Genomic DNA, 23,060 nt, shown 5'->3' on the forward strand with positions numbered 1-23,060 from the left:
GAATGGGAACCCTCAGTAAAGGACCTGCACTAGTTTAGGTTTCCATTAATGTCAAGAGAAGAAGTCTGCAACATCCCAAATTAATAACTAAAGGGAAGTGAGGTGAATTTGCAAACACAATCGTTAAAGAAAATAAGGCTTTATTGCATAATAAGCATGTAAGACAGCTTCATACATGGTTGGGGAGAGAACAGGAAACACATATACAAAACATATGTACAGCACACACACTTTGAAACGTCGTTTGGATTTTGGCCAAAAATGAAAACTTAAGGGGTGAAAATTACATATAAACAAACAGTGGAATGCTGTGTAGGAAAATACCTTAACAAAGAGAACAGAAGTGCAACAAAACACTTATATGTTGAGAGCATAAAGCTTATACTTATCTGAGAATATATACATTAAAATATAAAAATGCATGCATAGTTTGTTATGTTGCAGTATTTGTAAGGTACCAAGTCGACAAAAAACTATATAAAACATTTGTAGGAATCTCAGCTCTCTCACCTGCCCGTTATGTACAAATGTAGTTTGGACACGTTGCATTAGGGTTCATACAAAAGAAAGGAAAATTCTTCAGAATGTCATTTTCTAAACAGGATCAGGAGCACAGTAATCTGTTGGTTTTTGATAGTTACACACAGTAAAGACTATTATCCTTCAAAAATAAACCAAGACATCAGCATTCACCCAAATCCTCACCTGAGAGCTGGGTAATGATCTTCTAACAGACAGCAAACCAGCCAATACTGATTTAAAGATCTTATCTTTGGAGGTACAACAGGCAGATTCTTACTCTATGTTTAATAAGGCACAACGATGTAGTATATGAACAGTTTTGCTGTGCAGGGACCCAGATGCAAAGAAATGATCTCTATGAATTATTTCAAGTTTGCTGGACTCTGACGTGCTTTCACGTACGAAATGTGACACAACACACTAGATGTCAACAAATAACTGTGTGTAAACTGCACTATGTGTGTGTGTCCGTGAGATAAAGGACATTTTTGTAATCGAGACAGCTTCAGAAGGAAAAATGGGAAAACCTCACATTCACAACAAAGGCTTTAGGAAAAATGTAGTAATTAAGACTTGACAATGCTCTACTGTGAAGGTGACCACAAATTGGTAGAAATAAATAAACACATTTGTTAAAATGCAGAAGTAAATATTTGCTGTATCATCAATACTCTGGTAAAAAATAAAAAAATGTTTTAGAACAGTGACTCAAAGAACACTTTTGCTTGGCAAACTCTTTCAGAGTATTGAGGACAGTAATAATACTGCTGCCAGGTCCTGTTCATGCAGCATGGTGCCATTTCCACCAATGGCTGAATATTGAATAAGAAACTTAGCAGGCGCTCTATGTGGAGGAACCGCACCGGCGGGAATGCTCGACACAGGAAGGTCCAAGGTTAAGGTCAAGGTTAATTAAACAGGAACATACTGATTATAACGAATGGCCAACCCAAACTTCTTTAAGTCTCAGCATAACAGCTTCTATCTGGATCAGATTCCAAGTGATGGTCAGTTATTATCTGTTAATCTACAATAGTTCTATCTGCTGTATCCGACCGCATGCGCGTCTGAAGTACCACCGTACCAACAGTGTCTGCCGCTGTCGCTCTGCTGCACCTGTACAATAAAAGCCGTGAGCCCGGACTCAGATGAGGCGAGAGTTCTTGAGGAACTGGATGAGGACCTGGTAGACAAACTTGTACTGGGAGATGGTCTGCACCATCAGCATCCTCTGCTGCCTCAGCTCCGACAGCATAACGGGAACCTCCATCGGCTGAGAGGAAAGACGGGAGAGTTGGTGAAAAACAAACACGCAATGTGAGCCAGACCTCAGGTCTGAGTCTGCTCTATAAACCATCGAGAGAAACAATAAATCAGTGAAACCTTAAATTATGCATAACACGGCCTATATAATTGACAGCTGTGAGCTGTTCATCACTTCTTCAAAGACAGAAGAGAAGGCTGAGATCCTAAAATGAATTTGCCTTCACTTAAACTGTTATCAAGCTTTATTTTGGGAGTCAGGGTCTCCTGTCCACCCACCTCGTTGTGCTCCAGACAGCTGATCATGAGCTCAGTGAGGATGACCACGCCGGTGCGACCCACCCCGGCGCTACAGTGCACCACCACAGGGGGATTGAGGCTCTTGGACGTGTCCAGCATGGAGTTGGTGTGTCTCCTCACGGACTGGATCTCCTCCAGGTAGCCTGCAGGAAAGAAGGGGGCGACAAAGGTAAGAGGTGGCTTTCATCTCTTCTCTCCATCATCTCGTGGTGGTGCTGGTGACACACTCACAGAGGAACCCGCCGACGTATTCGGGACAGCCCTGCTCAGGCCAGTCGGTGTACTGCAGGTGCCAGACCGTCCTCTCCTGGCCGGACAGCAGGTGTTTGACCTTTAACCCCGTGGTGGCGTAACAGCCCGAGTCGGTGCGGAACTTGGTGGTCACCTTGAACTTGCCGTGAGTGGCCGAGTTGTGCTTGGAGCCCAGCTTGGGCCAGTAGCGGTGACACTTGGACCGGCCTCCCTCCTGATGGAGAAGAGAGGGGGGCGATGAGCGAAGGCAGATACGGACACGCACAGACCTACAGAGTCTTCCCCGACATCCTATAGCTCCAGCGCTCAGACACCAGCTGTGCGTGCATATACCTCCTCGGCGGTAACCATGGCGATGACGTTGACCCCCTGCTCCCACACCATCTGCCAAAAGTCGGCGCAGGTGTTGGCCAGCGGGCCTTGGGTGGCGATGTAGTGCCACTCCTCCCCTCTAATCATCACCTGTGAAAAAACACATTACACATGCATTAGCAACATTATCAAGGATAATGACCTCAATCGCCACTGCAGGGCGGTATAAACACTGTTATGGGCTGCCTCCTCAGTCTGCAGCTCTACTGAAGCTTTATTGTAAAGTCCCTCATTAACAATCATAGAGTTACACAGTGCTAGTGTGGTGAGTGCACAAAAGGCAATTAGGCCTGGCCTGTGCACTGTATGCAAACACACACACACACACACACACACACACACACACACACACACACACACACACACACACACACACACACCGCAACTGCACTGAAGCATGCTGGGCAATAGAGGGCTAGCAGGAGCAGCTCAGGTTGTCTTAAGGGGGTTTGGAGTTTGGACCGCATTCTTTGGGAATTCCACGAGCTCTGTGAGCTTAAAGGCCTAAACAACTTTCAATAGCTGCCTTTCATCCTTCCCATCGAGACGTTCCCTGCTTACAAATGACCACAACCGAGATTAGCACAAAGCCGAAGGCAAGTTTCAGCACCTCGTTCTACATGATCGCTACAATATATAGGACATGGGTGTTTAAAAGCAAGACACAATGAACTGGAATCATGTGATCAATGAAATCATGTTTGTCTACATCTATGAATTACAAGTTATTAAGTCAGAATAAACATTAAAAATCCACATAGTGTAAGATGTGATCACTTTATACAACAAACAGCTGAAATATGTTTATTCAACCCTGAATAAAAAAATAAATAACCCAGTGTTGAGCTGCTTGACGTTTCCCTCTCCCCCTGTGAGCTCACCTTGACATGCGAGGCGTTGATGTAGCCCGTGTTGTTCTCCTTGTTGGGCACAAGCTCCACCCGGTTGTCTTCGTACGGCACCACGTCGCGGAAGCGGTTGCGCTCGGCGTTTTCGGGCAGCGTTGCCGTGGCGAGGACACAATTGGACCTTTTCTTGGACACCTGCTCGTACTCTGTGAAGACCTGCTCCTCCTCCAGCTTCAACTCCAAGTTCTTGCACTGCAGACACAGAGAACAAGGAAGTGCGACTAGAGCGCGCTGGACGCTGAATACCAAGCGACACATCATTCAGACGCTCCTCATTCAGACCCCCGAGGGCTTTCATCCGTTTGCATTCCACCCGGACTATTCACACTGGGAGAGTGAGGAATCTCATTATTACATCCGTCCACATTCACAGTCAAACACTGGCTTTGAGAGCATGTGTGGAGCATCAACACAGCTGTAAGGGAGCCCGCTTCGCTGGGGTCCGTGTTGACTGAGCCGCTCATGTTTGAGGGGGCAGCCTCTCCGTCCCGCTCGCTTTCTCCCGCCCGGGTCCGCGGCTCGCCGGCGCTCTCTCGGGTCACATTCTTCACATACCAGCGGGCCTAGAGGCGATAAGCAGCGCCATGCCACGCGTTCCACGGCCCACTTAGGGCTCGCCCCGCTCAGCTTAGCAACGGACGGGACAAAGGCTGGTTTTCACACCTCCGCCGTCCAACGCGGGGAAACAGACAGCGCTCGGGAGGCGGAATCCATTAAATTAACTCGAGTGTACAGTTAAGTTTGGGCTCGGTTGTATTTTGAAATCCCCAATTCTTCCACAATAAAAGTAGCGGTGTAAATGTGGTAGAGTCACATTGTAATTTAGAATAAGCTGGTTGCATTTGAAAAATGTTAAAATAATAAATATTAATCATAACAGATAACAGAAGATTTGGGCCGAGCAACAAAACAGACACTTTCAGCCATCATCAGTGATGATTAGAGACAAGACAGGGTCATTGGCCGGACAGGCTCAGATTAACTGAAGGTTTCTTACCCGCTCGTCGGTGTTGGCTTTGCTGACGCCCTCCGCGGGACTCTCGGGGACCGGCATCCGGGCCACGTAGAGGCCGTTGAGCGCGGCCATCATCAGCGGCCTCTTCATGGAGTCCACGGACATCTTCTGCCTCTCCAGCGTCTTCAACAGAGAGGAGAAGCCCGGCGTGGCGGTTACAGGGAGCGAGAGCATGTCGCGGGCAAGCGGCGCGCGGCGGTCCGGGCCGCGGGGCGTGGACGTGGGCGCAGAGAGTCTGACGCCCCGAGCACCTCGGCCTCTGGATCTGCACCGAACACCCGCTCCCTTTGTCGCTCGGACTCTGCTCCTCTCTACCAGACCCCGGTCCACATCGCACGGTCCCTCCTTCCTCCCAGGATTACCTCTCCTAATCTCTGATGCTATTAAACCTCCAGGACGGCTCCACCCTCACCCCCTGCACCACCTCACCACCCATGGGACAGTCACAACAACAGCTTGCTGGTCACCGGGGGCACTCGCTATCTACAGGCAACCAGCTGCTATGAGTTAAAGATATTAGCTTTGACCTCACGTCACCGCTATAGAGACACAACAACGCCAGGCCAGTTTTGAACTCTGTGCTTTACCACATCCAAGCGAGGGGATTATCTGATTTACTTTATACCTGGACTCTGGTGCTCCGTTGGACGTTTGCTGCTTGTTGGAGAACAGAGCTACACGGGAACACCTCACCCGGGGAATAATCAGAGGGATTTACAAGGGTTTTAGCTGCCTGGGGGGACTCAGAGCCTAGTGCTACCCTCTCAAGTGCTGAACCCCGGATTACTGCTAATCAGGGGCCATGAAACTAGCGAGCAAACAACAGACTGTAGCATTTAAAACTACACCACAACAACAGGGTCTGTTTAACACAGAAGCACATTTAATGACATAAATAAGCACTGTCTTACCCTTTGAGCGATCTCCCTCTCCACGATGCTGTCCTCCAAGGAGAACATCTCTGACACCGGCCTCTCCTTGACTGGCTCCTTCCGGACCCTCTCCTTCACACTGGTCAGGTCTGGTTCTGAAATGGATGGACCCAAAACGGCTCCGTTGACCGCGCCCTGGTCTCCTCGGGTCAGTGTCCCACCTGCACCCGCGCCACCCCCGCTCCCACCACCGCCGTCATTCTGGCCGGCCTTGGCGGCTCGACCCGGGGCTTGGTTCAGGTCCATGGGTCCTTGGGTGCCCTGTGGTCCTGGAGTGTGGTTGTGATGGTGGGCGTTGTTGTGGGTGCGAATCTGCGCACTGCTTGGAGGTCGAGGAGGACCAGGGTACTCCGGAGGGGGCTTGTTGGGCAGCTTTGCCAGAGCAGCCTGGAGCTGAGCGCTGATGTCCTCGTTGAGACCTGGGATTTGAACGTCCAGCTCGGGCCTCTCCTCTTCCTCCTCCTCCTCTTCCTCGCTCTCACTGCTATGTATGAGCATAGTAGCGTTGGAGAGGGTCTTTTGGTGCTGATAGGCGGCGGCCGAAGGCAGCGCTGCAGGCGCCTCTGCCGCTTTCTGGGCGGGCATCTGCACTGGCAGCTCCTTCGGCTGCTGAGGTGCAGGCTGGGGTTGTGGCTGGCTTTGAGGCTGAGGGGTTTGCGGCCGGGGAGGAGGAGCGGGCTGAGGCGGCTGTGGCGGCATCACGTGTTCTCTGAGAGTATTCCTCCGGTGGAGGGGTGCATTCATGCCCTTCATCACCAAGCCCTCCAACCCCCCACCCCCGCCCCCACCCCCCCTCATGCTGCTGATCACCTCCATGCTGTGCCTCTTCCCCAGAGTGGAGCGATGCTTCGCAGCCGTGGTCAGCGGTTCGCTGACCTCCTGCAGCGACTGGTGCACGACGGCCGAGCTGTCCGGCTGGAAGGTCTTGACTGACAGCTGCACCATGCGGGTGACCAGCTCCGGGCTGCTGCCGCCAATGCAGCGGTGGCGGTGGCTGGCCAGGTCCGGCGTGCTGGTGGCCGGGCGGAAGGAGTTGGAGGGGTACGGCGGGGGGGGGCGCGACAGGTGGTTCCTCAGCATGTTGGCTGCAGCTGCGTGCGTCCCTGCGCCGGTGCCTTGTTGCTTCGTGTTCGCCAACTCGGGTGTGCTGACGGTGTGAGAGATGGAGCTTCCTACGCCTCCGCCTCCACCGCTGCCGCCACCGTTCACGCAGGGGGAATGACAGTGGCCCTGGCTGCTGGCCGGACCTCCCTGATGAGGCCCGTGGGACACAGGCTTACTGTAGCTGATCTGCAAACAGTTACATTAAACAATATGAAATGTGGAAGACCATGAAGCTCATAAACAGTATTAACAAGGCTAATAGCCCACCTGTGGTGTGTAGGCTCCAGGGTTGGGCCCTAGACCGTGATAGGGGCCCCTCTCCCTCATCTCAGGCTGGCTGTACACCAGGGCTTCAGGCTGCCGGTACGCGCAGGCATTACTGATGTTCAGACTGCGCAGAGACTGGCTGTGGAGGTCATGATGGGTGGGCACCATGCGCCGCTTCTGCCGCATCACGGCGTCGTACTCCGGCGTGGGCCGGTAGGACGGGGCGATGATGGCGCTGTGGCGGTGGCTGGGGATGTAGTCCGGGCGCATGAGCTCGCTGCCGGGGATGCTGAGGTTGGAGGACATGGGCGAGGGCGGGATGAAGGTCTGGGAGTGGTTGAGGGAGCTCAGGCTGGGGCTGCTGTACATGCTCCCGTTGGGCACGGTACCGTTACGGAAGGGGAACTCCACCGGGCAACGGTCCAGACTGGTCTCCGACTTGTAGTAGTGGTCATCGTGGAATATGCTGTCTAAAAGGCAAACAAACCGGATATTAAAATTAGACGTATATTAAATAAAAAGAAACATTATATGCTACCAATTATTCTATAAAAGTTAATCAGGGGGAGTCAATAGGCTCCATGAAGGCTTTGATGTAGCAGAAATCTAGTATTGGAATACTTTTCTTCCCATCATAATGAGGTACAAAGTGTTGTGGTTAATATTTGAACACTTGTTATAAATATTCTCTCGTGTGAAACTCGCTCAAGCCAAAATGTGCGATGCCTGAGGTCACGCTGCAGAGTGATCTCACACCCACACGCCCACAGCGCTCTTCCCCCACTGGTGCGTCTCACCGTACGCGAGGGAAGCGCCTCGGATTACAAGGCCGAGTGTGTGAGCGAGACAATAAAAAAAAAAAAAAAAGGAGCAGAGCGCAAGTGAGGTCACCGCTCCGCTCCCAAAACGATGAGCTCTAATTGGCTGGAGACAGTGAGCATACGAACGGGCTGTGAGTCACACGTCTGATGGGAAAGACACAATTAGCTGCATTCAAACGCTCGACTTAGTCTGAGGGAGGCAAAAATGTTAAATCACACTGTGGTCACAGCCGTAGACGGGAAGGGCTGGAACTCTGTGTGTTTTGCACATACCTTGAGAGCTCTGTGTGTCCTGATAATGTTCCCCGTACTGGGAATGCAAGGACTGGAAGTTACAGGACTGGGGCCGCGGCTGAATGGAAAAGAAAAAGACACGTAAGCCGTAATTAAGCCTTAATATCACATGCTTTCCTTGTGAATCATAGTCCGCGACACATATGGCTGGCGGTTGAAACCAAAGACATTATTTCACGCTTTTCCTTCGAACGCATCAGCTCAACAGGTGACTGGGACCAGCTGAGGCGCGGGGTTGCCGGCTGCCGACGCCTGTGGCTCCACGCAGACATCTGAGCGCTTCAGAGCACCGAGTGAACAGCTATTGTGCCACATTTAGCCGTGCCATTGTCTGGCCAGCAGGGAGGGAGACGCACAAATCACTGGCTTCATTGTCGCACCGGAAATCAGACCAAGCAACACCCTTGCAAACTTTCCAACAACACCCACCACACCGCCGACGTGCGTTAAAACCCAGGCTCCATGGCACAATTAGAGCGCTGCCCTGAGTGGGAGAGCGGGTCAGATCTCTAACCACGGCATTTCTGTCATCCCCTCCTAAATTCTCCCTCTGTGCCCCAGCTCACTTATACAGGACGGCGAGAATAATAAACAGGACTGCAAGCGGGTGAATTAAAAGTGGTTCTGGTACCAGGGAGAGGCGATGGGTCCAGGTGGGTCTCCTCCTGATGGGTGCGGGAGAGTGAGTGGGTCTGTAGAGAAACATGAGAGATGGCGCGTTTGTTTTTTACATTTGTTATTTAAGAGAAAATGAAATAGAAGATACTAGAGGAGGTAAAGGTTCCAACGGCCTGAGACTCACTCTGCGCAGATCTTGTTCTGTTTGTAAAACTTGTGTCTGGCCGTGAAAAGGCGAGCCACATACTTTGCCATTTCCATATCCTCCTGGAGATAAAGTGAAAGGACAACACTGATGCGTTAGACGGTCGACGGACACAGCTCGCTTTTATTTATCTGTGTCTAGAAATGTGTTGGCACATTCTTGCAGTGGAGCTTCCCACTGGAGACCTTGTAGTAAGTGTGTGTGTGTGTGTGTGTGTGTATGTGTGTGTGTGTGTGTGTGTGTGTGTGTGTGTGTATGTGTGTGTGTGTGTGTGTGTGTGTGTGTGTGTGTGTGTGTGTGTGTGTGTGTGTGTGTGTGTGTGTGAGCGCAGACACAACACTCACCGTGTGAAAAACGATGGTGTCGTCTCTGCTCGTTATCTCCACTGTGATGGCTGATTTGTTGTGCGCTATGGTCCCGATGTCCTTCCACCTGTCACACACACATGGAAATGAACGCCCTGTGATCAGGGTGGGATTTTACTCCACTGCTTTAAGTGAATAAGCTCGGTGGGGGCCACTCACTTGTGGAGCATGATGGATCTGCCGTTTCTGTGTTTCACGAACACTCCAATGAAGGACACGCCGATGAATATGTCATTGGTGTAGTTGTCCTATGCAAACATACAAGCACCATGAAGACACAATGAAGCCTGATATAATAGTTGAGGGTGATGCATGACTTTACCTTGGCAGCAAAGCTCTCCTGGCCAAAGCCGTCCAGTTTCTCCACCTCCTTGATGTAGAGCAGCTCTGCCTCGGCCTGCTGCATTCGACTGAAACACACACACACACACACACGGGATGTGACTGTCTCTGTATCTCCTCTCGCCTTCGCGTGGACACGTTCACAGTCAAGCCGTCAGTACCAGTGACTCTTGTGCTCCTCGGCGACCTTCTGGGTCCACTCGTCCTGCACCTCGTCTCCGTTGGGCCAGTTCTGTGGGGGGATAAGAGGCGGAAGGGAGTGAACGCGCTGCATTTGAAACAACCCCAGATCTTTATCTCAGCTTTGCTGTGAGGTAAATGCGACAGCAGGTGAGCGAGGGAGGGAGGAGGGACCCAGGTGACACAAGAATGTGGGCCTTCGGGCGACGCTCACGCTAACACACTAATATTATAACAGTGAGGGTTTGGGAACTCACCACTGGGAAGAGAACGTACTCCCTGAGAAAGTCCTGGGACATGAACTGGGTGAAGTCTCCAAAGTCAGCTACAATCGAACACACACACATATGTATTAATGATACTTAAGAGCAGGACATCGTTTCATGTGCACAAACATAACATCATCTACTATGTATCTTGTGCTTGTTGTAGCTCAGGGATGATGCACATTAGACGCCTGCCTCGCTCCATAGATAAGCGTCTTCCTGATGCTGCTCCGGTTGACCTTGGAGCCGGGCGATAAGCGGAGCGTGTGTTTACATTCCCCCCGGAGACACAGACAGCACGCGGGAGCAACGGGGAGAAGATGGAGCGAGGCTGTGTGCCTGCGCGTGTTAAGACTGATACCAGAGGAACTCAAGTGGACCGGGCTCTCCTGCATATGCAGCCATATTAGGTAGTGAAGTCAGGATGACCTGGGAAAGTATGAGTTTGTGCTCTCTCTCTCTCTCCGTGCATGCGTTACCTTGTACTGCTAGTCCAGCTAGTCTGATCCCCTGCTCTACTGTGCAGTGAAGACGTCCATCCAGCACCTCCTTCTTCACCTGCAGGTAATACTGATACCTAGAGAGTAGAATGGGAGAACACATCAGAGACATCAGACGTCTTCTTCTTCTTTGTGCAACAGAAAGTATGCGTCAAGCCGCTGCTGGCAGCAGCGTTCGCCGTCAACACAACGCCAGAGAAGCATGCTGGAGAAAGAAACCAAATGAGGAGTGAGTGAATCACCTCGGTTAGAAATACCAGTGACTCACTTTTAACTCGAGAGTAAAGCCAAATGTACGCTAGTAAAGGTTAATGAGCAGAGCTGAATCTTGGGTGAGGTCCGAAATGAGCGGCACAGCAATGAGGAGCGAGTGTGAGGCTGTTAGAAGTGTCCGATCTCCCTTTGTCCACTTTTTTTTAGGAGTCCCTGAAGTGGCCACCGGGGATGAAGGACGGGACTGTCCGGGCGACCGGGCTCGGCTGCCTGAACGCTCGCGCGCGGTTTCCTGTTTGTTACCATGGCGACCGGAGGCCGAGTCTTTCCGACGCTGGCCCAGAGACACCTTTGCCGACGGGCACGTGGCTGTGAGCGGATTCCGTTCACGAGCCCACAGCTCTCATTCCCGCATCGTCTTCTCAGCTCTTGGTTCATTCTCGCTTCGCGCTGTACCGTAAATAGCCGTGTAGCGGAGTTTGTCACCCTCCTTTATGCTTCACATTTCATATTTCTCCCCCACACCCCTCCACCCCCATCTCTTCTTTTCTTTTTCGAGCTCCACTCCGCTCACTCCCAGGCCTATAATCTGACCCTGCCCTCCTCCCTCACCCTGTCATTACACCCATTGGCTAAGCTGCCATTCCGTTCCCGTGGCAACCCTCTAATTAGCCAACCACAACCACCCTCGGCTGCTGCGGGGGGCGTGGCCAGATGCGGTCTGGAGGGGCGGAGCCACCTCGAGACACAAACGCTTCAAATGCTCGCGGACGTTGTTTTTCCGAGCGGGTGGCGCTTTCCCAGCGCTCCGCACGCGGGGCCCGTGGAGCTGTGGAGGCCGACAGCGGTCGCCTGTCACGCCGAGGTTCCACGCTGACGACACCGTGGTGTTTGTACGCATGCGAGGCCCGCGGCGGCGAGGCGGACAGGAAACTTTTAAAAGATCCGAGAACAAGTGAAAGCGTGACAGCAGAAGCCAGTAAAACGGAGTTCATCGTGTGCCCCGTGGGAGAGACCAAATTACACACAACGACCACAAAAAGTTTTACAAACAAGTGGTTCCTAGCGAGTTTGTCTTGTTTCCTTGTGACCTCGGTACATATTTATCTGTTGTGACCAAGTCAAGTGCAGCTTCAGTTTGTTTTATTTAAACACTTTCTGGACTTGGCCTGTGTGAGCTGGGAAATATGGTTTGCAGTCATGGAAATGTATTAAAATTGTGGTGTTGGTACTGTAGTTGGTAAAATATTTACAAGCAGCATAATGAGCTTGGGGAAGTACGGAGTAAACCTTAATAAGGCATTATATGAAATGCCGTTGGCCACATATAAAGCCAGTTATAAAAATATGCATCCATTTAAAAAGAACTGAGACTTTCATGTTTGTTTCCTTATACTTTCTAAATAAAGGCAAATTCTCTCAATAATAATAATAAGAGACTACCTCACTTATAAGGGGGTTAAATTACAATTGGATAATAAGGTTCAATATTTCAATGTGTGCAATATTCAGGAATACTATGAATAAAGTGTAAAGACGTCCTCACACCTGACAGGAACGTCTTCATGACATCACGAGCTGTAACAGCAGGTGAGAATCGGCGTCAGACGTCACTTCGAGCCTTCCTTTCTAGGAGCGACTGCTGACTTCTACGCTGGCACGGAGCTCTGCTGGCAGTCGGTGCAGCCGCGCCGGCACAAAGGGCCCTTTATGTGCCCACGCATGTTCGAGCCTCGCTCGACACACGCTGCCAGATGTCCGAGCGGCCCCGGCGCCGAGGCTCCCGGCATGTGTGCGTTTGCGCCCGTGCACACGCTTCAGGGCCTGCGTGACCCCCCGACCACCCGCCCCCCCCGGCCTCGCGACGGGCCCGAGCGCCTTGTGTGGGAGGCAGAACGATCCCACTTTGAAATGCGTTGAATCAGCAAGGGGCACAACAGAGCACAGCTGTGTGCGTGTGTGTGTGTGTGTGTGTGTGTGTGTGTGTGTGTGTGTGTGTGTGTGCGTTGGTGATAACTAGCTGAACAAAGCTAGGATTTCAAGGCTGCGGGTGTCGCTAGCCTCAGGGTCTGTCGAGGCCAGCTGGCCCCATTCCGCTCAAGAGTTTTCTGTTTAAGGCCAGTGTCCCTTCTTTATATCAGAGAGACAGACGTTGGTTAGTTTTAACTAGTTTATATAGTTTATATAAGACCAAAACACATTTATATGTTATAAATAATTTAAAAATGACCAGTAATGTGAGTTAGACATTAGTCCACATTCTTAGACAGATGGAGAATCTGGCTGAAATGTGCGTCTCCAGACTGGGTTACAGAGTCAAGGGTCAAAATGTGGCTCCACAAAAGATTTTATTGTATTAACGTTCGCAGCGTTTGAGGTTATCCTCCAAAAGATCTAAACAAAAATAGTCCAATAAAATCCCCCGTCGCAGATCACGACCGCCCGGGGTGAAGTTTTGAAAATGCTTGTTTAGTCTGGCCACCGATCTAGAACCCGACGAGGCTCAAGTTACAGGGTTTTGACGAATATAAAACAGCAGCAAAGCCTCACAACTTGAAACCGCTACCAGTGAGATCTCAAAAAAGCTAATGATTAAGGGTTGTTGCAACGGAAGACAGTTAGCATGACTCTAATAAAGGTGCAGAATCTGTTTGCAATTTAACGATGTGGCTAAAATATTTCATTCTGTCTCACTGTGATTAGAAACACAACGACTATGGCTACAACTGCATAAATGAGTGGAGTCCAGTGTTTACATGGGGCCCTGGCCTATTGCATTACTGCCTTAATTGGCTGATAAGTGGATTAGGAGCATGAGCACACATACACAAAAACACACGTACACAGACATTAGCCCCCTGCTCTGGGGGACTTTCACAGCTGCACGGAGGAGGAAGAGGAGCGGGGAAGCAGATGAATGGCTGGACGGGAAGAGAAGGAGATCCAGTGTCAGGTTACACATCAGTCAAACGCTGCGCTTCAAAGACCACCAGGTTATAAAACTCACATTACTTAGTCTGTAAATCACATTTAGGCAGACAGGAAAGACTTAAACGTGTCTCTGCTTTGTGGCACGGTATGATGGATATGCTTTAAACTTGCATTTATTTTAAGGTAACGCCTTAATTTGACTACTCCTCACTTGGCTCCACCTGAGGCCTGTGAAACTTAAGTCTAGAGTCCACTCGCTCCCACTCTGCTGTACACAGGAGTGTGAACAATACGTTTTATGTGTTAATATGTATAAGTACAAACCCGAAACCAAATGCTGCCAAACCTCTGCTTTCTCTGTCCCCACTTGACTCTCAGTCAGTTATATATGTAAATTTTTAAGAGGAGGGTTATCGGTGTCCTTTCAAGGAAAAATGGATAATAGGTATTTGGAGCTGGGGATTATGGGTAATAAAAATATCTTGGCTTCGTCAAAAAGTCGCGCAGATTGTTTTTTATCTCGGAGGAAAAAAGGGACAGCACTTTGTTGAAATCTCGCCCCAGGGAGCGCGTATGTTCTTACAATGCGCTGCATTGTGAGTGACTGCTCTGACGAGGCTGCAGCTGGCTTTCAGAGGATTGTAGAGGAGGGGGGGGGTCGAGGTGTGCGAGGTGAGTGAGTGTAACTGTGTGTGTGTTTGTTAACCCCCCCCCCTTTACCCCCAGCACTTCTGCGGGGAAGAATGTGTGGTCTGCCTCCTACGCTGCACGGCTGTGCCAACATTCCTGGCTAACATGAGAGGAGAGGGAAGAAAAGCAGGGTCGAGGGAGAGGGACGGGGGAAACGTGGGACCGGAGCGACGCGGCCGCGCGGTCCCGACGGAGCGCGTGAGGGTGACACCATGTACTGGGATTGTAAGAGAAGAAGAAGAAGGAGCGCTTGAGGAAAAAGAGGCCACCATTGTTCCCTAAATTGCCCCCAAGGCCCCATCATAACCCCTATAAGTGCACACACACACACACACACACACACACACACACACACACACACACACACACACACACACACACACACACACACTATAAAAGCCTGTAAAGGATTCCTGGAATACCATCCCTGTACTGAAGCAGGTCCTAGTTTCTATATAACGAACCTGCAGACACACAGTATAGATAGAACATCTGGTCCTAAATACGGGACTCACTCACTGTGTTTAAAGCTAAGGTGATCTGTGACCCGCGATCGACCCTTCCCACATCCAGGGAGGCAGAAGCCGCACATTTCGCCACAGCAATGTGAGGCAGAGCTGCCCGCTGTGAGTCTGACCCCCGGATGCCCTTTTCACAGTCCACTAACGTGAGATCGGACGCTGGCCGACACCCACCGCTCACACATGTGCACAGTGTGGGTCAACGCGTGGGGCAGCCGTACCTGGTGGCCTCTTGCTCCAGACGGGAGACGCTGGGCACGTAGAACATGACCCCGAAGAAGAGCAGCGACTCGTTGCCGAACTTGTCCAGCTGCTTTTTGAGGGGCTTCTCCAGCTCCACCCAACGATGAGCCGGGGTCTGGGTCTTTCCCTGGAACCACAGGCCGAAGTAGTGGGTCTGGAGAGCAGACGAGACGGGTCAGTGTGTAATGCTAAGGGAGCGTGAGTTATGGAGGAAACAGGCAGAAGAAATGAGCAAGAGAAGTTAATGGAAAAATATTAGAACAGGAAGTATGGCAACACAAACACAACACAACAAGCACATATTTGGCATCACGAGTGAGTCTATGTTTGACATAAACACTAGACCCACTTAAATGTATAAGCATTTAAAAACAGTGATGCTACAGTGCTGCCAGAGGTCTGATCAGCTGAGGACGATCTCCCGACACCTGACACTGTCTTCATGTTCTGGATGAAGCAATAAATCTCACAGCCTGAACAGATGTGGGGCGAGTGTCGACACGCTGCGATTCGCAACAAGTGATTATTTCCTGTCACACTCACATGTCCTGCTCATCAAAATAGACAGCCTACCTGTGTGTGTGTGTGTGTGTGTGTGTGTGTGTGTGTGTGTGTGTGTGTGTGTGTGTGTGTGTGTGTGTGTGTGTGTGTGTGAGATGAAAAGGTTAGCACACCTGTTTCAGACACGTGCTTTGACTCTACTGTAACGAAAGTCATAAATGGCAGCTGCAGTGTCCACACGCCGCGCATCCACACACACACACACACACACACACACACACACACACACACACACACACACACACACACACACACACACACACACACTTTACTTCTGATATCGCTGACACCTGGCAAATACCACAACACTACGTGAGTAAGCGCCGCTACACAGGTGGCGTGAACGCACACTTGAGGTTGACGTCTACACCCAAACACACACATTCCTCTGCCCCGGTGTGTGAGCAAACCGCTCGCCGACGCACAAAAGACCCGGCTCCATGCGAAGTCACGGCGATGAGTCTGCTGGGAGGACATTAATGAGCAGCGGCGGAGAGGGAGACGAGCGAGGAAGCAGAGAGCCACGCTTGGTTAGAGACAGACAAGGACTCTGCAGGAGAGACACGCGAGGGCAGGGGGACGCGTGGCCCACACAAAAGGACGCGCTCGCACCCATAAACCCCTGTGTGTCTGCTAGCCGGTGCCATGTAGTGGACTGACCTCCCGTAGCTCCAGCCTCTGGGCCACCGCCTCCAGACACTCCTGTCCCGTGCTCTCCACCGACAGGGTGCACTCAATGACGTTGCTGTCCAGCAGGCGGATCCGCGTCACGAAGTAGTTCTTGCTCAGGACGTTGTAGCGCCGCGTGCGCCGCAGCTTCAGGCGGAAGGGCATGGCTGGCGGGGTCGAAGGTCAAAACAGTCACGGGCGAGCAAAGAGAGAGAGAGAGAAAGAGAGAGGGGGGGCGGCTCTATGACCTGGCCGCTGCCCTCCTCACTCGTGGGCGACGCCAGCCGCACCGCTGGGTGGAGAGATGCACCCTGGGAAGGCGCTGGCCCATTCCCCACGATGTCTGGAGAGGAAGAGCTGGAGGAGGACGCCCGGGCGGAGGAGGAGGAGGCGCTAGATCTGCGCGGAGAGATGAAAACAACAGGAGAGTTGGTCAATGGCGCGCGGCACCAAAACAAGTTCGCGGACGGCGGTGTGGATTATACCCTTTCACATCTGCGCCCACAGGAATGCAAACGCTCTAATCAGTAAACATTCGAACCCATCAAACACTCCCACGCCATATTTCCCAGTATTATCATCCTCCCCGAGTCCCATAAACCATCAGAAAACGTGTGAGGATGAACGGCCGAGCGCCAGCGTCAATCTGAGGCCGGCAGCCGTCGTCGAGGGGGGCTGGTGGAGCTGCTCGGCCTCGTATCTGCCCGCGTGGGAGGCCTCACCCCCATCCCCCCAACCCCCCCCCCCCCCCCCCCCCCCCCCCCCCCCCCTCCGCAGCCAAAGACGCCCCAGCGTGTAATAGTGTGTAAGCGCACACACACCCGGTGGTGTAATACGCGTCCACGGACAACTAGTAAAAGACTGACAGTGAGGCCGGCACACACACACACACACACACACACACACACACACACACACACACGCTCGCTGGTTGTGTGGTTGACACTTTGAACTCATTTCTGGGTTACTCATCAGTTCTTAGCTTTCATGTGTGTGGTGGGGAACCAGCTTTGAAGTCACACACACGCAGACACACACGCGCTACACTGAATAAATATACGTCGCTTTACTCACCCTGGGATTTCTAATAATGCTAATGCTGCCGGTGGGAACACATTAACTATCAGCAGCTAAAGGCGTTGAAGGGTGGAGGCTACGCTGTTGCCTTGTTGGGCAAAAAGTAAATCATAAAACTAAAAATAAAAGGCTCCGCACGCCCCGAACAACCCACCACACGAAACAGCTGAGAAGCATCAGGATTTAAAGCGTGAAGAGACACGAGACAAAGTAGCAAAACGCTACGCAAAGGACCAAAATATGACCCGACAACGCTCCAGTGCTGAGGGAAAAAAGAGGAAGAGGACTAGAAATGGAGGAGGAGGAGTGAGTGCGGCGTGGATGTGTTGCTTCTTGTCCTGGGCTCAGGCGATGGGATGTTGATAGTCAGCTTGGACCCCGGCCCAGATTCCTCTCTGCCCTGACTGGAAAAACAGAGCACACCTGACACAAGTATGCACCACAAGGCAGGAAGGTGCGTGTGCGTGTGGGACAAAACGAGACAGCAGTGAATGAAAGGGGCAAGAAGCTGCAGGGCGCCGGATTACAACAGCGTTTGTTTATTACGCCTGGAATCACGCTCGCTCGGCGCTCGACTGTTGTAGCAGGAGCCGTAACATTCCTCACAACACTGGGACCATCGGAGACCATGATCATTCATTCATTCAGTTTTTAAGAGGCCTCGACACATAAACGTTTTATTGAATGACCAGGCGACAACGGGAAAGTAAATCTGGCCTTAAGGGAAGTGACATCACGGTGATGGGAAGGCCCCGCCCCCTACATGCCCCGCCCCCAAAATACATCCACGCCCCCAAAGCAGACTTTCACTGTGTGTAGTGTACAAACACAGACATGCATAAACACCACAAACTCACAGCTCTCACACACCAGGTTCTTCAGAGGTTCAGCCCAGGCAGCGCTGAACTAGCAATCAGTGGCAACGTTCAGGAGTGTGTGGTTGAGTGCAGACAGACAATAGTTTGGGCCCAAACCCACTCCTCCATGCAAAAAGCAAAAAAAAAAAACAACAAAAAAACACCCATAGCGCTGCAGCAACATTCCCCTCCTGACCGTCGTGTTTATTTCCAGTGTGCAAAAACAGCGGACACGTTTATGAATTTGCACGTTGTAATTTTGTGGCGCGGGGAAAACGAGAGGGAAAACCGAGGCGAGCGGATTGTTTCTTTTTTCAGGGGAGTGAGCTTCGGCTAAATATACACGTGGCCGTTCCCCGCGCTCCTCGGGATTTTTCCCTCCGTTCCCCCAAACGGGCGCGTGTGACGAGGCATAAGAAGGCGAAAGGCCTCAAACCGCACCGACAAAGTCGTTTCAGGACTGTGATGACATGAGAAACGAACGTGCGTCGACCAGGCGTGTGGGAGAAAAAACTTTTATTCTGAAAAAGTGCTTCTTTAAACAGATTTTAACTCACTGACACTGTAAACTTTATGCCACGCGGGAAAGAAACGCTCAACAGGTGTAGCGAGGGTAATTACCGAGGGGGCGGGGCTTAGCAAGTAGTCAGATGGAGTTAAGTGCAAACAGCTGACAAACGAGGGTTATAAAATCAGCAAAAACATCGCTGACACGGGTTTCCCCTCAGGGCGTGATGTTTCGCCGTAGTAACTCCTCCGTCGACTCGGAGTTCGAACCAAGCTGAAACATGCTGCGCAAACACAACGGGGGGGGGGACGATTACACCATGACAACGTGCCCAGATGCCCGCAGGTGAGCAGCACAACGAGCACAAACGTTTAATCACACGGAACTTTAGGACGCCGCCGGTGTTGCCAGATAGGAAATAAACAAATATGGTGCTTTCGCTTTAAAGGCATCGTATTTTGAGCCAAACTATCGTACGAACTTAAAACAACTAAAAATCAGTGCATTAAAAAAACATTTCTATGTGCACATAGCCGAAGGTTAGACGTTTAGTTGTTTAGTTGAATTAAACAACTATTTCATCAATGTTTGGAGCTGGAGGCACGCGTTGCATGTTTTTTTGACGTGTTTAACACTGTAATGTCCGACACGACTTGAACACCGCAGCAGCGGTCTTGACACGATGCTGGAAGAATTGTGCAAACAAACAGGAGCGGCTAATGAACCAATCGGCGGTGCTGGTGGTGTGATTGACAGAGAGGAGGAGCCAACCAGGTGCGAGTGAAAACCGTTTCTGCTGATGTGCGTGTCAATCAAAACGACACCAAAACATTATGAACGGCAGAGTCAAAACTGTCGTATACAGACCCCAAAACTATAGTATAAATACTATAATAATCGTGTATCTGCCAACATTGACACACTACTCCGGCTCATCTGCGCTCTTTATTCCCCACGTGCGCGTACAGGCCACACAGGAGGAGGGGGCGGGTCGCTATCCGACACCACGGCCTCGCTTGTGTCTGACTCTTGTGCCACAGACACACTTTCGCTGCACAAAGACTCCGTCACAGGACCGTCGGCAGCTGCAAACAGATGGTGGAGCCAGGAGGCCAGACGGCGTGCCGCTAACAGGCGCATCTGCTGCAGACGCACACTTTCACACGCCACACGTGCACCCCCTGCTTTACAGTACGACAACACAGCGTGGAGGCCAACGCTGAAGGCCTGGTCCATTGAACGCACCTCTGCACAAATCCGTGGACTGAACTGTGCACATGGTGCAGTGATGTCAGAGGCCCAGAGAAGGTAGAGGTATAATTAAATGACCTCATGTGTGCCTGGATGCGTAAAATAAGACTTTAGATAAGCAGCGATGTGTTTCTCAGGCCCTTATCGTGTTGGTGCAGTTGGAGGATGAAAGGAAGGAGTGAGCAAACAATGGACGGAGCGGCCGATAGCGGCGTCTCTACCTCCACAGCAGAGATGAGCCGCGGCGTCCGCTGCTGCCAAACCACGGTGCTGTTCACATTTTCCGTGCCCCCTCCCCACTTTTCGTCCTGGGAACCGCGCTCACACAAGCGTCCGCATAAATACGAGTGAGAGTCAGTCGCTGAGAAGCCGCAGAGCCTTTTTCTCAGGCTTTAACACTAACAAGGGCTTCAATGGCTGGGTTTACAGGGCAATGAAAGCAGCAGCGCTGTGGGTTTGCTACTGTTTACACACACACACTAATCACAGTATCTCTGCTTGATCACGTCCCACGCGCGGACGCCGTCCGGAGGCGGCGTGACCCGTGGGGAGTGGGCGTGTCCTCACCTGCAGCGCCCAGGTGCCCCGCGGCAGGTCGCGGCACGCTCGCCCCGTGTTGTTGTCTGCGGCTGCCAGCGAGCGCAGCCCTTACACAACCCCGAGGGCCACTGACGCGACGCAGCCGTGCACCTTCCAGCACGTCGGAGCAACTGCCGCCTGCCTGGAACCACGATTTATACGCGATTGGGTCAGTAATAAACGTATGGAGCATTTATGGCCTCTGTGACAGCGATGGGTTAAAACCTGATTAATGATAACTTGTGAAGGGACAATTAATGACAGCGCTGCTTGGAGTGTACAGGTGTACCTAATAAAGAGGCCACAGCTCTCTCTCCTCCTCTCTTTGTGCTTTACCATGAACTCCTGACCAAATTACAGGTATGTCCAAACCCTCCTAGTGATTACTCCAGTGACCACTGCCTGCACAAACAATAGCCACGTTCCTCTAGCAGTAAACACCCATTATAACCGTAGACAAAGCACATACGGAGGAAACGGGACAGAAACGGCACCGGACACAGATATTAGACTCTATATTAGTTTTGGCGTCTCTAAAAGCGGCCCTTAAACGTCGCGCGCCGCCGAGCACTTGCTGTGGCACCGTGTAATTTCTACCGCGTGCCCGTTGCGCGTAAGGACAGCCAGATGTGCGCGCGTGCGGCCTCCGGCTCCCGCAGCTGCGCCATGTTCGTCTGCGCGCGCGTGCCTCGCCGTCCTGCAGCCGCGAGTGCTGCAACGTGCGTGTCCAAACACGTCATCTTACAGTGCGCACACCGCGGGAGAGGGGAGGGGGGGTGAGCAGGTAGAGCTGCTCCACAACAAAGTCATCAGGTGGGCAGACACACGAACGCACCACGGGGCCCGTGTGGAGGGACGCGAACTCACGCACGTGGATCTGTGCAGGTTACACGGTAATAACCAGTGTATTACACTTTACACTACGTTCCCCACCCCCACCCCGCATGTGACGTTAAGGACCCTGTCTGAGTTATGATGTATGTTTATCTGCTGGTGGAGGGGGGGGTGAGGGGTGAGGGAGGGAGGCGGGGGCTTGGCATTAAAATATTTGGGATCCTCTGTCTGCCCTACGTGGCCAAAACCACCCGGCCTAGATTTTAGCTGCAGCTCATTGAAACTTTTCAAAAGGAGCTTTCCTCCCATTTAAGTCGCAGGAACTCGCTCGGCTCCGGTTTCTCTCTTTTTCCGAGACAACTCACCCTCGGTCCCGCGTTACATGCCGTTTTCTGCTCCCCGATGGCGGCGAACCCGACTCGCTCGACGGCCCTGAAGCTCACATCAGAGTCAATAATCCTCAGTGCAGCGCTTTGATTTCGCTCAGATACGTTCACGTTCCCACGCGGAAAGCGTCTCCAAAGGCTTTTGAACATATGAGCGCAGCCTTCAGAACAACAGCAACGAGGGGGAGAAAAGGGGAAAAAAAACAACACAAAAGTGGCGAATGGAGGCGCAGGAGGATCCCGCGGCGGCCGCTGCTCCAAGTTTTTCCGTCCGCTCGAAGAGTTTTCCACCAGAAGCGCAGAGAGAGAGCGGTTCGTCCAACTTGACCGTGGGTTTCGCCGACGTGGTCTTCTTCTCTCTGGAGCTCCCAGTGTGTTTATAGTAGTGGCCCCTCTGGTCCAATGGAGGCGTTTAGCGCTGGGGGGGGCGAGCATATGGTGCGTTCACACGCTGCAGGAAACGTCGGACTTCTTAGGCTACCATGAACTTACCAGAAATGAATGGCGTTAAGTAGTCGGGGATAATATGAGACGTATCCCAAAGATCACGACATAATTATAGTGCTATAAAGCAGCATTGTTCCACATAAGTTGTAATCCAGGGTATAAATACAAATAGTGAACATCCTCGGTAAAGAACTGGTAATATGGGACCTGTACATTTAGACTACTAATAAAAAATAATAATAACAGCACAATTATGTAATAATTCAACTGTATTCTTAAAATTAAAACAACACAAGACAGTTTATATGTCACAAGATCAATAACAGCCCACTTATAAGGACCATGGATCACAGAAATAAGCTCACTTGCATAATGAGTGTTAATTGTGTTAATTAACTTTGAGTTATTACTAATGGTGATGCATTATTTACTGCTGAGGGCTATGACTGGGGAATGTAACCTTTTATACACATGCAGTGTCCTGATCTGAAGAACGATGTGCTATGTTTTTCTGGACCCACCTGTTGAGTTTCAATTTACAAAGTTTGTAGTTTATTTATGTATAGTTTGCTGGTAAAGCTTGTATAATATTTACGACTTATTTGACAACACCATCGCGAGAATCGACTAAATACTCCATCTGTGAAAAAATCCCGAGTCCGTGCAGTGGCCGTGAATGCAGCAGCGCGTCCAGATGCGTCAGGAGCGCCGTCCCCTCTGCTGACATCAGACCGGAGGAATGCGAGGAATGCCGGGCTCCTGGGAGA

At 51.3% G+C, this 23,060-nt stretch overlaps 1 protein-coding gene and 1 long non-coding RNA gene across 3 annotated transcripts; one reads left to right on the forward strand and one right to left on the reverse strand.

Moving 5' to 3' along the window:
• Positions 1–123: 123 nt before the first annotated feature.
• On the reverse strand, positions 124–22,237 carry LOC114850153 (tyrosine-protein phosphatase non-receptor type 14-like). Of its 2 annotated transcripts, none has more exons than XM_029142144.3 (20): positions 21,826–22,237; positions 16,346–16,753; positions 15,103–15,278; positions 10,506–10,603; positions 10,018–10,085; positions 9,742–9,812; positions 9,561–9,648; positions 9,398–9,486; positions 9,218–9,305; positions 8,853–8,935; positions 8,682–8,742; positions 8,030–8,108; positions 6,936–7,405; positions 5,544–6,854; positions 4,615–4,755; positions 3,591–3,809; positions 2,671–2,799; positions 2,317–2,551; positions 2,065–2,228; positions 124–1,795 (listed from the first exon to the last, which is right to left on the reverse strand). In XM_029142144.3, the coding sequence occupies exons 2-20, from the start codon at positions 16,517–16,519 to the stop codon at positions 1,667–1,669; spliced, it is 3,873 nt and encodes a 1,290-aa protein (XP_028997977.1). In that variant the 5' UTR covers positions 16,520–16,753; positions 21,826–22,237; the 3' UTR covers positions 124–1,666. The 2 variants fall into 2 exon arrangements, with proteins under 2 accessions (XP_028997977.1, XP_028997978.1); XM_029142145.3 differs by lacking the exon at positions 21,826–22,237 and adding an exon at positions 17,429–17,713.
• On the forward strand, positions 18,955–21,832 carry LOC121201997 (uncharacterized). The gene is made up of 3 exons (XR_005897285.1): positions 18,955–19,141; positions 19,765–20,104; positions 20,185–21,832. It is a non-coding gene; the product is annotated as an uncharacterized LOC121201997 (long non-coding RNA).
• Positions 22,238–23,060: the final 823 nt, after the last annotated feature.

The sequence above is a fragment of the Betta splendens genome, chromosome 24, assembly GCF_900634795.4.
Source record: "Betta splendens chromosome 24, fBetSpl5.4, whole genome shotgun sequence".
In the NCBI taxonomy this organism is placed as follows: Eukaryota; Metazoa; Chordata; class Actinopteri; order Anabantiformes; family Osphronemidae; genus Betta; species Betta splendens.

Excerpts from the sequence above, each read along its gene's own strand:
- LOC114850153 (XM_029142144.3), bottom strand. The coding sequence starts at position 16,519 with ATGCCCTTCCGCCTGAAGCTGCGGCGCACGCGGCGCTACAACGTCCTG. Across the intron at positions 2,552-2,670 it reads CCATGGTTACCGCCGAGGAG|GAGGGAGGCCGGTCCAAGTG; the intron begins GTATATGCACGC and ends CTTCTCCATCAG. Across the intron at positions 2,229-2,316 it reads ATACGTCGGCGGGTTCCTCT|GCTACCTGGAGGAGATCCAG; the intron begins GTGAGTGTGTCA and ends TCTTTCCTGCAG.